The sequence below is a fragment of the Pithys albifrons genome, chromosome 3 (assembly GCF_047495875.1).
Source record: "Pithys albifrons albifrons isolate INPA30051 chromosome 3, PitAlb_v1, whole genome shotgun sequence".
NCBI lineage: Eukaryota > Metazoa > Chordata > Aves > Passeriformes > Thamnophilidae > Pithys > Pithys albifrons.
Window position 1 is genome coordinate 43,531,044 of NC_092460.1, and position 16,074 is coordinate 43,547,117.

Sequence of the window (16,074 nt, forward strand, 5' to 3'; positions counted from 1 at the left end):
GCCCTGCCCTCTCCTGAGGCCGTGCTGGACAAGCAGGGGATGGTGGTGATGCCGTATTTCAGGTGAGACACAATCACATGGTCTCTACTGCCTGTGGTCAGAAAAAGAGTCACTGGAAGTCATGACGAGGAGCTTACACTGCATTTTCTCTTTCAAAGTGATGTGGCAGCTTCTGCTGTCCTGCCCTCCCCTCCCCTCAGGCTGTGCCAGCGCTGTTGGTGCCCTGTTGAAGCTGTGGGGAACTGAGGCAGCAGCACTCATGGCACTGCTGGGCAGCATCCCAGGCCTGTGCCAGGCTCAGACCTTCCTGCCTTCACCACAGAAGGAAACCCACTGACGCAGTGCAATCTGTGGAGGGGCTGGCGCTGCCCACATCAGTGAGAGATGTGCTTGGGCCATTCCAGCTGCTGCCCTGCCCTGCTGCTGGGACTGTGAGCAGGGGCTGGGTATGTTCCTGCAGCTCTGCTGGGCACTGCACAGTAGCTGCCTCAGCCCAGCCCAGCAGGGAGGAAGGGATCCTGCCCCATGCACATGAATGCTGGTAGGATTCATTCACTTGCAATCCTTGAATGAAAGAAACTGTTATTAAAAAGTAGTCACATTTCTTAATTATGTCTCACTTCTGCGAGATTAGGAGCGTGCATATGATATCCAGTCCCACGACTGCAGCACTTCAGAATTTTAAATTAAACACACCTCCCAGTGTTTCCCAGGCCCTGCCTGCAGGCAGGCAGTGGTTTGTATCTCTCTGCCTAATGCCTGCTCCAGCCTTGAAAGCTGGGCTGCCCTGCCATGCCTCACACATAAACAGCAAATGCTCCAGGGCTTTTGAAGTGCTTGTCCCCTTAAATAAGTAACATTTTGTCTTTTTGTCTGCTCTTGCTGGTTCCTCAGGCCATGACTCTTTCAATGGCCATAGACTGTTTTTGGGGATTGTCTGGCATGGCCTCCTATTAATATTGCTTTTGCTGTGTGTTCCTGAGAACTATGGCCACATTCCCTGTGAATTGCATAAAATGGCAGCCTGTACCAAGGCTGTGTTCACAGGGATGCTGGAGGAGCAGGGCTTGTGCTGTCTTTGTTTGGTTCTCCTCTTGCTTGAGCCAGAGCCACTCCTGCTTTACCAGCTTGCTGAGGTGTGGATATGACCCCAGGGGAGTAAAGCCTCAGGCCCTCAGTGCTGAAGAGACAAGGTAAGAGCTTCCCAAAGTGCTGCACAGATCTGGAGTACTGACCATCCAGAGGGAAGTGATTCTTAATGCCTCTGTTGTGCATTCCAAGTACATTCTGGTGGGCAGTGCAACCCCTTAGCATTACAGTAAAGCCCACAGAGTGCCCCCAGATCTGCAAGTGGTGCCACTGATTAGAAACAGGGGAGCTCTACTTCAAGTGAAACACTGGGGACACGCAGGGACCAGTGGACTTGGTGCCACTACACAGAGGAAAGTGCCTCAACCACATCTCCAACACCTGAGCCTGGCTTTGCCTCATTTGCACACTTCCTGTAGCACTGGATGTCCTTTGGTTACTGTGGTAGGAACCTGGGGGGAATCTGACCTTGCACAAAGAGCTGGAACAAAGACTGTGTCACCGTGATGATTAAGTGGGATTTTTGCAAAAATGTGAAATTTATCCTTTGTTAAGGGAAATCTGATACACAGTCATAGGCTGAAAAGAAAATGAATGTTCCACACTGTAGAGGCAACATGGGTACAAACTATATGCACTACTAATATCATTGTCAGAAAAAAAGATAAAATAACTCTGATTTAGCCTGTCTTGAGATTTTCTAAAGAAGGTGTGATTTGCTGTAGAATAATTAATAGGTGCTAATCACCTTGCTGTCATATCCTAGTGGAAGAAAGACGTTTTATGATGAGAGCAACTATTTGACCTTAACTATCTTAACTGCAGAAAAGCTGCCAGTATTCTCTCAGAACTGAACAAGGTTGTTAACTTTCAGCTCCATTGCACTATCCAGAAAACTGACTTCTAGAAAACAAGGAAAACATGGAAAAGACAACCTTTTCATAAAGGGTTCCATTATCATGCATGTTATCACAGCACGTTATCTAAAAGTTGTTCTGACATCGTTTAGGCAGTGACAAAAGGGAGAAATGATGAACAGAAAAACATACTGAGAAAATATTTTAGTCTCTGTATCTAAGATTTCTTCACATTTTCTCTAGTTGAAGTATTTGCCATGTTCCTTAGGCACATGTTGTAGCAAAAGCAAATACATAGGAGTTGTCTTGGTAAGAATTAAACTGCAAGTCCTGTGCAACTCTCCACAGTGGAGAGAAAATACGTCCTTTTACCCTTGGGGGAGGATTGAAGGGAGAGTAAAACAGAAGGAGAGGGTGCTAATAACCCTTAAAAGGCTGAAAGGCATTGTCCAGGAATCTGCCTTCCGTGGCTTTGCTTCCTGTCCCCACACTCCTGGCCTTTCTGTGCCTCCCCTGTACCTCTGGGTTTGTGAGCCTGGAGCTTTTGGTGCCAGGTTTGTTCAGCTCAGTGACAGGGTGTTTGTTCCCTGTGCATGGCACAGTCCCAGAACACCCAACTCATGGAGAGCTTGCCTTGGGTCATGGTTCTCAGGGAGGGAGGCCTGGCTGGGTCTCATCCAGCCCTTTCCCACGGGGCACTGCTGCCCCACTCTGAGTGGCACACCCGGGGCAGGGTGGGTGATGCTCTACAGGAGGGCACTGCAGCATCAGGGAGGAAGGGGCAACAACAATGAGAAGAACCAAGCAGAAAGGTGAGCCTGGAGCTGCAAAAAGCCACCTGTCAGGTAGGTAGCAGGTTATGGTGCTTTGCCAGCAGGCATGAAGGGCGCTGATGAGAGTGCACCGAGGGTAAAACAACACACAGAGGTTGTGGCCTGAAGAAACTGGGCTTGCAGCAGTAACCAGCTCTGTCATACACGGTGTCAGCACATCTGCAGAACTCCTTTATCTATAGCTGGGCCCAGCTTTCTGTTGCTGGTGATAACTTGGGAGGACTAGAGAGTTAAACTGTATTTTGGGGTGAGGAGGCTCTCTGACAGCATTTCAGCCCAGATTACTCAGTCCATGCACTGAGAACACCCATGGCCCCATCCTGCCTGCAGCAGGCCATGCTGGCAGGAACACACAGGGAGCTTTGCCACTGCATGAAAGGTGCTTGTCAGTGTAACTGCAATTGCAGGTGGCTTTGTTTAGCACTTTAACACCTCCTTTGAAATATTGTCTTCTGAGGGATTAGCCTTGTTGGGTGTTTAATATGCAAACATATCTGCATTTAATCTTACCTGCTCATCTAAATATTTCATGCTGCTTTAACCCACTGTTATGTTAGTAATGCAACATATGTCATAATTCCATGCTGTCGTCCTACAAATTCTGGATGCTGCTACTTTTCCTTATAATTATTTAAGTCATTGCGTTTTTTTCAATTTCAAGGAGTGCTAAACATCTCTTTCCCAGAACCTAAATGCCACAAAGGATTGAGAGAGTTGCCTTCATCCAAATGTGTTTAGATTCAAGGATATTCAGAACTTGAGTGCTTGGTGGAGAGGAGTAGCCAGTCACAGATTTACCAGAGCTCTGTGGTTTTAGACAGGGAGTTTTATTCTGGGTCTCTCAGTGAAATGATGGGCTTGACCTTCCAGAGCTACCAAGAATTCGTATCACAATCCCTCTCCCATCTTTCTGGAGCTCCCTCAATACATGGCAATGTCCTGTGTCAGACAGGTCTGCCAAGCTCACAGTGCTTATGGCAGACACCACGCAAATGCCCTATACCTCTGTCATTTCTGCTGAGCTAAACCATTAGCTTTTAGATCCAGAAAATAGTTGGTGCCCTCTGGAGATTCGCCTGTTCTGTCTTTTAGCCAGCACATCTCTGGGGAATGGTAAAGTGGAAGTCCTGCTCCGAATCCTCTGTAGAGGACTGTTAGTACCATGTAAAAGGACAGTCTAAGGATCTCAGCAGAGCCCTTCTCAGGCTTGGGGCACTGCACAAACAGAGGCTGAGAGAGCAAGCTTGGCCTCCAGTCTCAGTTATGAAATGAACAAGGGGCAAAAGCAGGGAAATGGTGGATTTACACTGCAGCCAGTGACTGAGCCAGAGAGAATCCTGTTCCCTAAATCAGTTTAATCACAGAGGTTGATCCTGCCCTGCTCTAACCAGGACGGGAAGAGTGGGCCACCCTGACTGTCCTGGTGACAGGGCAGCATTACTGGCATTACTGGTGAGGCTGTGCCCACTGAGCCCTCCAAGGCCATGCCACGGAGCAGGTGGGCTGCCCTCTGCCTGTGCAGCTCCCTCCCACACTGCACAGATTAAAAGGCAAACTTCAGGGACTCTCTCCAGCTGTCCTAATCTTTAGGGATTAGGCATGAGCACTGTCGTGTAGGTATAGGAAAAATATGCATTCCCTCTAACCCACTTCCCACAAGTGTGGAGAAGCCACGTTGTAAAGGATGCAGAATTGTAAGGACGTGGGAGCACCAGCAGAACAGATGCTAAACGTGCAGAGGATTTTTCTCCCTCTACATTTTCTAACCAGGCAGTAATATCTCCTCACCAATATAAATGATTTGTTGTATTATAGTGTTAAAATATGTATCCACTTTGAAGATTTGTGCTGCTGTCACTGTACACACACACACACTCTCTTACAAGTTATCCCCAATCACTTCCTAGCAAATAACTGCATTAGCTCTGTCTGTGTACCAGCAGATAATCCCCAAAATAAGCCTCTTAAGAACCAACTCTCATGTTGCCAGTGAATGCATCCAGCCCTAAAAAAGATGAACAGTGAAAGGGGTACACAAATGGAGGATGGATGAGCACCGGCATCTTTAGAAGCAGCTAAATATATGTATGTACTGACACAAGCACACCCCAACGTGCACTGCAAGAAATGGTGTCAGTATGATATATAATCCTCGGGTTTAGACATTTATACTAATTACATTGATATTATTCAATGGCAGATTTATACTTTAAATATTTAATTGGATTACCAAAATATGTCTAGTGCATTCAAAGGCATCAATCACCCACTACCAGCTATTCGAGCCACAGTTAGTTTCCTTTTTCACAAAGTCAGACACTAATTGCTTCTGGTTGTAAAAATGTTTACAGTGTCTCAGCGGGCCAGAGGTTAGCAGGCAAGCACAGCAGCGAAGATGACTTTATCAGATAGCACCTTTACAGTACAGAAACCAATTTTAGAAAGAAGATGGTTCTTTCATTTTGGACGTAGTCTACTACAACTTAACTTTCTTCCCAGCTATTGCACACAAAACACTGAGCCCCCCCCCCCCCCCCCCGTGCCTTTTCATTGCATTGTTGCCTTTTTCATTCTAATAATCCCATTTTATCCCGATAGGATTTTGCCTTACGGGTTTAGTGGCAGAATAACGGGGCAGCATCCCGTCACCCTCGCCCCGAGCGCGACTGAGCACGGACACCGCGCTCTCCATTTGCTCGCCCGCTGCATCGCCGGGTAATTCCGTCTCTATCCCTGAAGGAGCGGCAATGCGGAAGCCGAGGAGTCGTCCCCAGAGCCAAAAGATGATAGAGATCTCGGGGAAAATTAACATAACCATTGACAGTCCCTGAGAGCTCACTAAATAAATAGCTTGGGAAGCGTCCACCCCTGCGGAGGGCGAGAGTAGCCGGAACAGACACCGGCAGATAATGCTCGCACAGGCTCTACTCCGCTTTAATCTTCAAAAGCTACCATTAGTAAACCAGAGAAGTATATTTACCCGCCAGCTAAACACCACAAATTCTCTCGTTTACTCTCCAATGAGCACGGAAATAACTCTTTCCTGTCACTTGCCAAGGGGAGCGAGCGAAGCGGCGCAGCCCGCCCGGCTCTCCGGGCGATGGAGGGGACACAGGGGAGCCGCAGCCGGGGTGGCCGGGGGTGGCACGGTGGGAGCGGGGCCGGGGGTCCCGTCCCGGCAGTGTGGCCGGGGGTGGCACGGTGGGAGTGGGGCAGGGGGTGGCAAGGTGGGAGTGGGGCAGGGAGTCCCGGCAGCCTGTCCCCAGCGGCCCTGGCAGCGCTGCCTGCTCGCGGAGAGGCAGCGGGCTCGTCCCTCCCGAGTGATGGATGGAGGGAGGGAGGTGCGCGTCGCCTTGGGGCTCTGCTTTGTTGGGTTTCACCTCTGCTCCCTTTCCCTTCTGCTCTGCTGGGCTGCAATAGCCCCCTCGGCTCCGGCTCCGCGGGTCCAGCTCCGAGTGACCCGCCGCGGAGGGGATGAACTGGGGACGGCCCCGGCAAAGGCCAGGGAGCATTATTTATCCTCCGCAACTTATCATTGTCGCGAGGCAGCGCTCAAAAGGTCCCCAAGCAGTTGGCTCAAAATAAAGCAGGCATTGCTTCCCTTGTATTTCCCCTCAACAGTCGCCTTAGTATTATTATTATACTTCTATAGCTTTTGCTTTCAGACCTTATAATTATGTCACACAGCAAGGGAAACCGCCAGCATCCCAGCATCTGGCGTGCGGTTGCAAACTTTTGTTTTAAGATTTGAACTATTTATAGAAGGAAAACTTTGTAGGATAGTAATTTCCTACGGTTTTGGGAAAAATATGGCTTCGCTTATATTAAAAGGGTGTATTTATTTATTTATTACGACTCTTTCCTCCTGTCTAAAAAAAAAACAAAATTTTTTTACCAGCTATCGGTCACCTACCCAGCAGACACATCCCTTCTGTGAACAGAAACAGGCAGCTCTGGCTGAATTAAACCTGACGTGCTTCCATAACTCTAACTTTACAAATCGGTAGCCAAGACATGTGCATTTCATTAAGAATTAAGAATGTAGAAATAGGCTTTTAGTTTCTTTTAATGGATGTGTTTATTCCTATTTTTCTCCCATAGCGGTGGATTATGTTTAGCACAGCCCACAGAAAATACACACACACGCGCACACACACACACACAGAGGAACACACGCACACGTGCCTGTTTATGTGCATGTGTTCCCATGCACGCATACAGAGAAAAAATATTTATATATATATATGTAAATCCACATGCAGTTCAGGTATAAAAGCTCAATTTTTGACCCGTCTAGATACAAAAAACTCTGAGGTCGGCACGGGGGTGGGAGAACAGAAACCCGCCTGACCCCGGCAGCGGAGGGGAGTGCGGGGCAGGGAGCGAGGGCAGCCCCCGTGCCGCGGACCCGGCAGCCGATGGGAATGCGGGGCAGGGATGGCAGGGTGGCTTGCTCATCGCCGGCCGAGGGCAGCCCCCGTGCCCAAAGCCCCCGTGCCGCGGCCCCGGCAGCCGAGGGGAATGCGGAGCAGAGACCGAGGGCAGCCCCCGTGCCGCGGCCCCGGCAGCCGCACCGACCTCGACCCGCCCGCTGCGCTCCCCGGAGCTCCCCGCGCCCGACCCACGCGTCCCGGCGTCGAGGGTCTTGCTGTCCCCCAGGGCCAAGGGGATGCTCAGGGGAGGGAGAAGTCTCCCCGATTTTAAGCCGGCTCCCCGGGCCGGGTACCTGCCGCTCCCGGCGCCCGGCCGTCCCGCAGCGCGGGCGGGTCCCGTCCGGAGTGCGGGAGCGCAGGAGCCCGTCAGGTCCCGGCAGCCGCTGCGGGCTCCGGCTGCGGCCCCGGACGGGCTCGGGCCGGCGCAGGGACCCGGGCCCGCCGCCCCTGCCACCCCGGGGCAGGCACAGCGACCTGCCGGGAGACCCGCAGCAGCACGACCGCCGACACCTTCCGCAGCCCGCACCGCCTAGCGCAGCCGCTCCTTATGCACCGCAACGTTAGATACAGATACAGATATTAAAAAAAGAGACCGAAATTCCTCGCAGTCCCACCCACCGACTCTCATTTCCCCCACCCCTACCTCCACCCCCTTCCTCACAAGGAAAAGGTCCTGGAGCCAGCAATAACTGCGGGACTGGGGATCCCTCCGGAGCGGGAGCACCGGCCGACCAGCGCCCGGCTTTCCGCGGGCGGCCCGGGCTGGGCGCTCGCCGCCGGCTGCGGCTCCGCGGCATCTCCGCGCTCACTCAGGCTGCCCCCGACGGGCCCCAAGCGATGCCCATCTCCGGTCTGGCAGGAGGAGGAGTCGGGGTCGGAGTCCCCAGGAGAGACGCCGGCCGCTCCGTGCCCCGTTGCCCCGCCGCCCTCCCAGGTGCGCCGCCCCCGTTGCGGGCACGCCGGGTCCGGCCTGGCCGGCGGGGCAGCCCCGGCAGTTACCTGGCGGTGTGTCCCTTCCCCGGCGGGCTCCGACCGGCAGCGCCAGCACCGCCACCAGCGCAGCACCTCCTCCGCCGCCGCCACCGCTACCACCACCATCCTCACCACCACACACTGCGCGGAGCTGCCGCCCGGGCTGGCTTCTCCCGGCTCCCTCTGCTCGCTCTGCGCTTTGCCCATAGGCAGCTGCTAGCGAGGGCATTGCAAACAGTATTTGAAAAAAAAATCTGGATCACTTACAGGTAACTCCCACTGGTAAGGATGAGGAAAATCTGAGGGTAATACACTGAGAGTAACACACTTCGAGATGAAAAAAGGATCATGGCTGAATCCCGTTTACACTCTTGGAGTTCGCTTCCTTGGTTATTCCTTCCTGGCCCCCCCGGGTCGTAATTTCCCACCCTTTTTGGTGTCAGCTGTGGCTTGAATCTGAGTTGGAATCCAGTCCCTTGGGCTTGGGGGGGGCTTTGTCTGTTTGTTTGTTTGTTTGTATTGTGTGTAGTATCCCCCTGGTGCTAATGCTGCTCCCTGTGCAGAGTGTGTGCTGCTGCTGCTGCTGCTCTTGCTGCTGCTGCTGCCTCTGGGCTCCTGCCTGTCATGTCTCAGTGGTTGGAAGTTGTTACAGTGGGTTCTCGTGTTGGAATGAGGATGGTTTAAGGGATTTGGATGGCAGAAAGTGCCTCTCTCTCTCTCTCTCTCTCCCTCTCTCAGTAACTCTCCTGAGACCCGGGGCTGCCATTGGGCAGTCAGTCACTGCAATCCGCCTACTTTTTTCTCTCCCTCTCCCTTTTTTTTAAGGGGAGGATGACAATAGACACTGATCTAGCCTGGGCTGCAATGAATCCGTGCTCCCTGGCTGAGCTCTCTGCATAGCCTCGCCCCGCAAGGGCTCCTCACCCGTCCATGGGGCGGTTTTGACTCTCCCCCCGTGCTCGGCGGGCTGCGGGCTCCTTGCCCCTGCTGTGGCACCCTTGGCTCGCCCTCGAGAGATGCTGAACGAGCTGGCAGCTCCCAGCGCCCCTCACACTGCTTTAGTATGGGCTGCTGCCCCAGTTCTCCCGAAGGCTTCCACCGTCCCTCCAGCCTCGGCAGGGGTTTGGCTCCTGTCCCGTCGGTATTGAAAATTAAGCTTTGATTTCAGGGGGAACTTTCAAACAAAACAAACAAAAAGAAGCGTATATGTAGTCGTAGCATGCCTGAGTGAGAAATAAAGACATGCACACTCGTAGCTGCCTGGCGAGATTGGGTTTCACAGGGAAGGGGAAGGAAGGACTGGTCTGGAACAGCGGGTGTAGGGAGGCGTGCGGGGGAGGCTGCCGGCTCCCCACACCGCGCCGCCGCTGCACAACGGCGCTCGGCTCTTCTCTTCCCTGCCCCTCTCTCCTTCCTGGGAAGTTGCCAGTCCGAAGAGACGTTTCCCGGCAGGTTAGTTGCCTCTCCCCTGCCCTGCCCCCGAGCCGGGCGACTCCTGCCCCTCGGCACCGAGATGCTCAACCTTTCCCGCTCCGGCCGGCGGGACTCCTTGGCCCCGCGTAGCCGCAGTCGTGCAGGAGGCAGTCGCTTTTCCTCTTTGCCTCCTTGGCCGTCTGTCTTTTTTCCAAAAATGCTGAGAGCGATGGTGCAGTATGTGCGCTGCGGATACCGGGGCTGGGGTTTGCAAACTGACCCCGAAAAGAGAAACGAGCACCGCAGACACCTTAACACAAATGCAGCCGAAATGAGCAAGAACCAGGCTCCCAAGTCCCCTCGAAACGAACATTGACATTGTTCGTCTCAGATTAATTGCCTAATGACTGAAGGAGAACTCTTGGCTAAGAGCTCTCCCAAACACCCTGGGAACAACACCTCCAGTTAACCAGTCCCAGCAGCTGTCTCCGTGACACAACGAAATATTCCTTCAGATGGAATGGGAATTGCAGATTCGGTGCAAAATCGTTGTATGCCGCCCACTATGCGATAAAAATCTCCTCGGGGTTTGATTGCTTTAATCACTTTCATCTCCACGTTCAGCACAGACGCTGTGGCAGTCAACATCCTTTCGAGAAATGCTGATCTCGTTGAACAAGAGACAGAAGCTTAAGCATTTCAACGATTATTTACGTCCCAGAATGGTCTTATTTATAACTATTTAAGATTCTAAAATGGTCGTATTTATACTTCTGTAAGCGTGTGTGCGAGTGTCTATATAGTGAGAGATCGCTATCCCCGGCAGTGCCCGTTCCCGTCCGACATTCGTGCCGTGGCTGGGGCAGCTGTGCTGAACGTCGAGCAGGACAACGAGTAGCCACTTCGAATGTTTTATTTCTAGCATTTGATCCACTTTAGATATAAATTGCAAATGTACTTCTGCTTTTAAAGATATGCCTCGGGGACAGAAGAAGGGAGAAAGTGGATTGTAAAAAGGCAAAGTAAATGCTGGAGCTGGAGAACTTCGAACCGGTGCTGGCAAAGTTTGACGCAATCCAGCTGAAACGAAGACGGATTGCCAATTTCTGCAGTTTTCGTATCCACAGCTCAGTTGTGTAGGGGAAGAAAAGTCGTGTAAAGATACCAAATTGTACCGTTTCTGTTTGGGGAGTTACTTTTCTATTCTAAAACTACGAGCCGGTTATTACGTCGAAAAAATAAGGAGAAGGAGAATGATGATGGTACGAATAACCTGCTAAATTCCATCCATTCCATCCTATGCGTGTGTCGAACGGGAGTAGCGAGAAGAACACTTGTTTTGTTGATTGGAGACGCAAATATTCTCTTCAATAAAATGATGTCATACGGGAAGAGAAGCATTGTTGGTCACACCTAATACGGCAGCTTCAGCATCTGTTGCTCCTTCTGCCACAAACAGGTGTATTTTGGACCAAATGGGATAGAACGGCACTGAAATGGTTGCCGACATCATAATCGGGCAGATGAAACAGAGTAGGAACGAATAAACTATTCGGCTGGGTGTTTTGTGATGTTTTCCCACCTATTATCTCTCTATTCCCAGCTGCAGCTCCATTCCCACCTTAAGCATGGGGCGAGGCCAGCAGAAGGGAACGTCGGAAGCCGGGAAGGGCTTGAAAGTTGCGCCCGGAGGGCAAACCCCGGGGGCCTTTCTGGGCAGGACCAGGTATTTGTTGTGTCTCGCCGAGCTGCAGGTGCCGTGCCGGGGGAAGGAGGAAACGAAGCGTCCGCACGTGAGCTGGTGTCGGGCTGCAGGAAGGACGGCGGCAGCTCGGCAGGTGCCCGTGGAAGGGCAGAGAGGGCGATGGCAGCTCGGCAGGTACCCGTGGCGGGGCAGGGAGGGTGGTGGCAGCTGGGCAGGTGCCTGTGGTGGGGCAGGGAGGGCGATGGCAGCTCGGCAGGTGCCTGGGCAGGGCCGGCCAGCGCCGGGCTCGGGGAGCAGCCCCCCCGGGTTCGTTGCCGGGCCCTCGCTGCGGCTCCCGGTGCTCCACGTCCTGCCGCCGTGGAGGCCGCGCCCTGGCCGCTCCTGCGAGGGCTGCGGGGCCGGGCCGGCCGGGCTCCCCTCGGCCGGACAGCCTCGGGCACGGCGAGGGCAGCGGCATTTCGTTGGCCTTTTGCTGCGAACGCCGCACAGCCAAGGCGAGCTCCCCGGGAAGGCAGGAGAGCGGGACGGGCTGTCACGTTCCCCGCCGCAGGGTCCCTGCAGTCCCGAGAGGAAGCGGAGCGCTCCGGCCACCCCAGGGTGGGCCGGGTGACCTTACCCGCAGCCCTATGTGCTCCAGCTCGGCTCGGCTGAGCACGGAGGAGGCGTCCCCGCCGCCCCCGAAGCGGGGCCGGCACCTTTCGTTGTGCCCCCCACGCATCCCTCTGGCCGCACCGTGCCAACCTCCACGCAGGGAAGGGGATCCTCCCTCTCTTCGGCGCTGCCCGGCTGTCACCCATCTTTCTCTCCAGAATTAAAAGGGTGGTGTTTACCCCCAGATCCCCGATCCGGTTATTGCCCGCAACTCCGTCTTTCCGAGGGTCACATCACTCATCCCCAGAGCATCCACTGTGATTTGCATCTGTGGCATTGCTGGATTTTTAATTTCTAACGTATTTATTAATTACAGGGGAGCCAAATGCTCTGCAATCTTGGCAGGAAATATTTCTGTTTCATTACGACCCGAGGTCAGTATTTGATGTGACCTGTTTTCGCGGGGAATTACATGGAGTCAGCGGGGCTTTAAGCTTCGATGTGTGGAGGGAAACGTCATCGACAGAAACGTCAAAGGGTGCTTCACCTGACGGCTGTTACTCCAGCAAACTAGGGGGCAGGGAATAGAAACGGGAACAGGGGGAATTCCCTGAGGGGAAGGACTACCTGCGTGGGACCCTGCCCTCCCCTCCTAGCTGAACACCGTAGCTTCTTTCCGGGACTCTGCCGTGTCATTCCGACCCGTCCAATAGCTTATATATTGCGTTATTTCCTCTACCCTCGGTGTCATGTTTGACACCGCAAGTGGAACTTTCTGCACGTTTTATTAAGACATGAACACGTGCTCAGCAGCAAGCAAAAAAAGAAAAAAAAGCCTGCCAAGCCTTCCCTCCTTGCCGGGGCTGACACGACGGCGCTTTGCTTCCCGCTGAAAATCAATCGAAAGCCCTGGAAGACAGAATGCTTTTTATCTGCCCCGTTTCAATACAGAGAGCTCACCAGAAAAGGCATCATTACACTCCAAGGATATGGTTTCAAGAAAATGGTAATTCCAGTGGCTGATGAAAGAGGAAATAATTGCATCTCACATGCCTAGCCTAGAAGTAGCCCTGGATCTCAGAGCAAATTTCTCTCCTATTGTTCAGAGAAAGTGAAGTATCCTCATCGCCTTACAGGCATGGTGATGGATCTTATAGGGTTTCTGCAAGGGCTTTTACTGTTCCTGCTGTCCTCTCAGATTCACTTCCAGGCTCAGCCCAGCAGCATTCTAGTGATTTTTGATCTGAATCCCCTTATAAAATAGCCATAAACAATTCTGACAAGAGAACTGCCTTCCAGACTCTAACATGTGCCCAGCCCTGTTCCCTTTCACCGCAGCGAAAGCGAATAGCAGTATCATTGCCCTTATTGAGTGTTTTCTTTGAGCTCGCCTGCCTCTCTGTGAGAGTGTGCTGGAGCAAGTGCTGCAGCCATTGGAATAGGTGGGGGACGCCGTCGTCGGTTCATTTATGGATACTCAGCCTCACCAAATTCACTCCTCATCTAAAGCCCCGGCAGTCCGAGCCTGGAGGACGACAGAGCCCATGGCTGCCGACCACGGCTACGACCAAGGGCGGCGCAGGTACCTGGCCCCGCAGAGGCTCGAGCACCGCCAACACCTCCCGTCTGCAGCAGGCAGGATTTGGGGATAGCCCCGGGCGTGTGCGCAGGGGCGGGCGCGGCTGCCCCCCGGGGCAGGGCCGGGGGAAGGCGGAGAGTGCGCCCCGCTCCCCCTCCGCGGCCGCGTAACTTCCGCGGGGCAGCGCCAGCCCCCAGCTCCGCCGGCCCCCGCGACGGCACCTGCGGCCGCGGGGAAGGGCCAAGAGCGCTGCCAGAACCACCCAGGGGAGCCAGCGCGGCGGGCTGTGGGCCGGCCCATGCCTGCCGAGCAACTGCTGCGGAGCTCCGGGGTGGGAGCGGGACTGCCCTGCCCTGGTGCTGCCCGCAGCTGGGGCAGCTCCCGGGGGACAGCGCCGCTCCCCCTCGCACCCCGAGGAGCCTGCTTTAATTCTTTCCCCCTCCACCTCGCTCCCAGGTTTCACCTTATTGCTCAGCTCTGGAATGCTCCCTTTTGCAGATTCCCTCCCGCCGCCGCCCGGGCTGCTGCCAGCGGGCACGGGGCTGTCCCCGCCGCGCATCGTGCCCAGAGAAACGCCCGCGGCGCCGGCGGGTCCCGGAGGGCAGGGCCGGGCCGCTCCCCGCTGCCCACTGCCCTCTGCCCGCTGCCCATTGCCTGCTGCCCGCTGCCCGCTCCCCTCTGCCCGCTCCACCGCGGGACGGGACGGGGCGCTCAGCCGCCTGCACGTACCTCCGGGGAATTGCCCCAGCTGCCCCGCCTCTGGGGGCTGCCCTTTGGCTCCCCCTCCTCTTCCCCGTATTGACTTCAAGGTGGGAAGCGAACCTTTTTGGATTGCAACTCACCTTATGCATTCTTGATCATTAAAAAAAAAAATCCCGCAGCTATGCAAAGACAGGATCTTTAAAGAGTTTGTAGTTCGACAGGTAAGGACTCGGCTGGGGCTCAGGAATGTGGAAATTCAACTCAAGTCAGCCTACTGCGACGAGCAATATTAATAAGGGCATACAGGCACCGGGGGGAGAGGCAGAGGGAGAGAGGGCGAAACTTGGCAACTAAAATAACCGCGTGCTCTCCATCGCGGTGATCAAACAGCGAGGAGCAAACAGCGGCTCCCCGGAGCCCCCGGCCCGCGGGGCCCGCAGGGCCGAGCCCGCCCGGCTGCCCGGGCCCTCCGGCGGGGGGAGCCGGGCCGCTTGTCAGCTTAATTTCAACACGTCCGTGTGATGGATAGAAACGCAAATTGTGTCTAGGCCTGCATAAACCGAATCCCTGAGCGCAGGTTCATAGCAGGGAATCCCCCTCCTCCCGCCCCTTTCGTCTCTGTAATAGCTCAGCTCTGCTCTATTGTCCCAGCAGAAGCGCCTGAGTTGACTCTGTCAGGCTGCCTTTTTTTTTCCCTCTGAGAGTACTGTACGCCAGAGATAATATTTAAGTTCGCTTAAGCAGTACAAAATAAAAGGATCCGTCATCATCCGCGAGCGGCTTCCCGCTGGCTCCTGCGCCGCCGGGCATCGACCGCCGCGCCCGCGGCACCGAGACACCCCTGGCACCGGGACCCCCCCGGATCGGGACAGCCCCGGCACCGGGACAGCCCTGGCACCGGGACACCCCGGGACACCCCCGGCACCAGGACACCCCCGCCGTGCTCCAGGGACTGCCGGCGCTTGGGCACCGGGGGGCGGAGGCAGAAATATCACCTCTTTGCTTTTCTTTTCTTTTTTCCCCCTCTTTGCGGTATTTTACTCACAACTCTCCACTACCGTGACCCCAAAAAGTCAGGGAGATTTGTCGTGCACAAGGACTTACCCTAATTTGACATAGATGACTCCAAAGCATAGAAACACGTAGAAAATCCACTTCCGAAAGTTTCTGTGCATGATCTAGAAAATGGACTGAGCCATAAAAATTGCACAAAAAGTCGAACTGATCTTGTCGATTAAATCCCAGTCAAGAGCATTGCTGAAGCTACCCAGGAGCAAAGCCGGCCGAGCTGTAAAAGATCAACTCCGCGCAAATAGGCAGCTCTTCCCAGAGCCATGGTGACCGAAACCGGCTCCGATATTCAAGCTAAAGAGGAAGAAAAAATAGAAAGGGCTGCTCAAAACGGTAAAACAAAAACCCAAGACAGACAGTCTGAGAGAGAGAATGAGCAAGCACTGATCTTGATCAACTGCCTCACAGAGCCCTGAAGTTCAATCTGTTTTTACTTGTTCTGACTTCCCCAGGTAACACTACGTATCTTGCAATCTATGGCTCCAGGTAGGAGGATCTCTCTCTCCTCTCTCTCTCTCCCGTTCTTCCCCCCACCCCGTATGTGTCAGGATCTAATACGTATCTTATCTGTCTGTGTGCGTGTGCGAGTTGTGCGCGTGTTTGTGTTTCAAAAGGCATGTCCTTAAGCAGGAGTTGTTGGGGAAAACACATGAAACGCATCCAATAAGGGAAAGAAAGGACTCGTCCTCTCAAACCGAAGCATTTTTTCATTTCCTCTAGTACAGCAACGCGGCGGGATTTGCAAAGTACGGACTTCGCAAAAGGGTCTATTAAACTTTTTTTCCTTTTCCCTTTCTAATCGAACGAGGCAGGCGCTAATCTCCGCTTG

General features: G+C 54.0%; 1 protein-coding gene across 7 annotated transcripts in view; it reads right to left on the reverse strand.

Annotated features, from left to right (window-relative positions):
* Positions 1–15,790, reverse strand: part of WNT7B (Wnt family member 7B) — a 79,185-nt gene extending 63,395 nt beyond the window's left edge. For 2 of the 7 annotated variants that reach the window (XM_071551501.1, XM_071551500.1), the window contains exon 1: positions 15,279–15,790. In XM_071551501.1, the coding sequence (XP_071407602.1) occupies positions 15,279–15,308 (30 nt within the window). In that variant the 5' untranslated portion in view covers positions 15,309–15,790. Of the gene's footprint in view, positions 1–7,873; positions 8,103–8,211; positions 8,296–8,451; positions 8,704–14,314; positions 14,391–15,278 lie in introns of those variants that run through there. The other 5 variants (XM_071551502.1, XM_071551506.1, XM_071551499.1 and 2 more) reach the window with 5 other exon arrangements.
* Between the last annotated feature and the right edge of the window lie 284 nt (positions 15,791–16,074).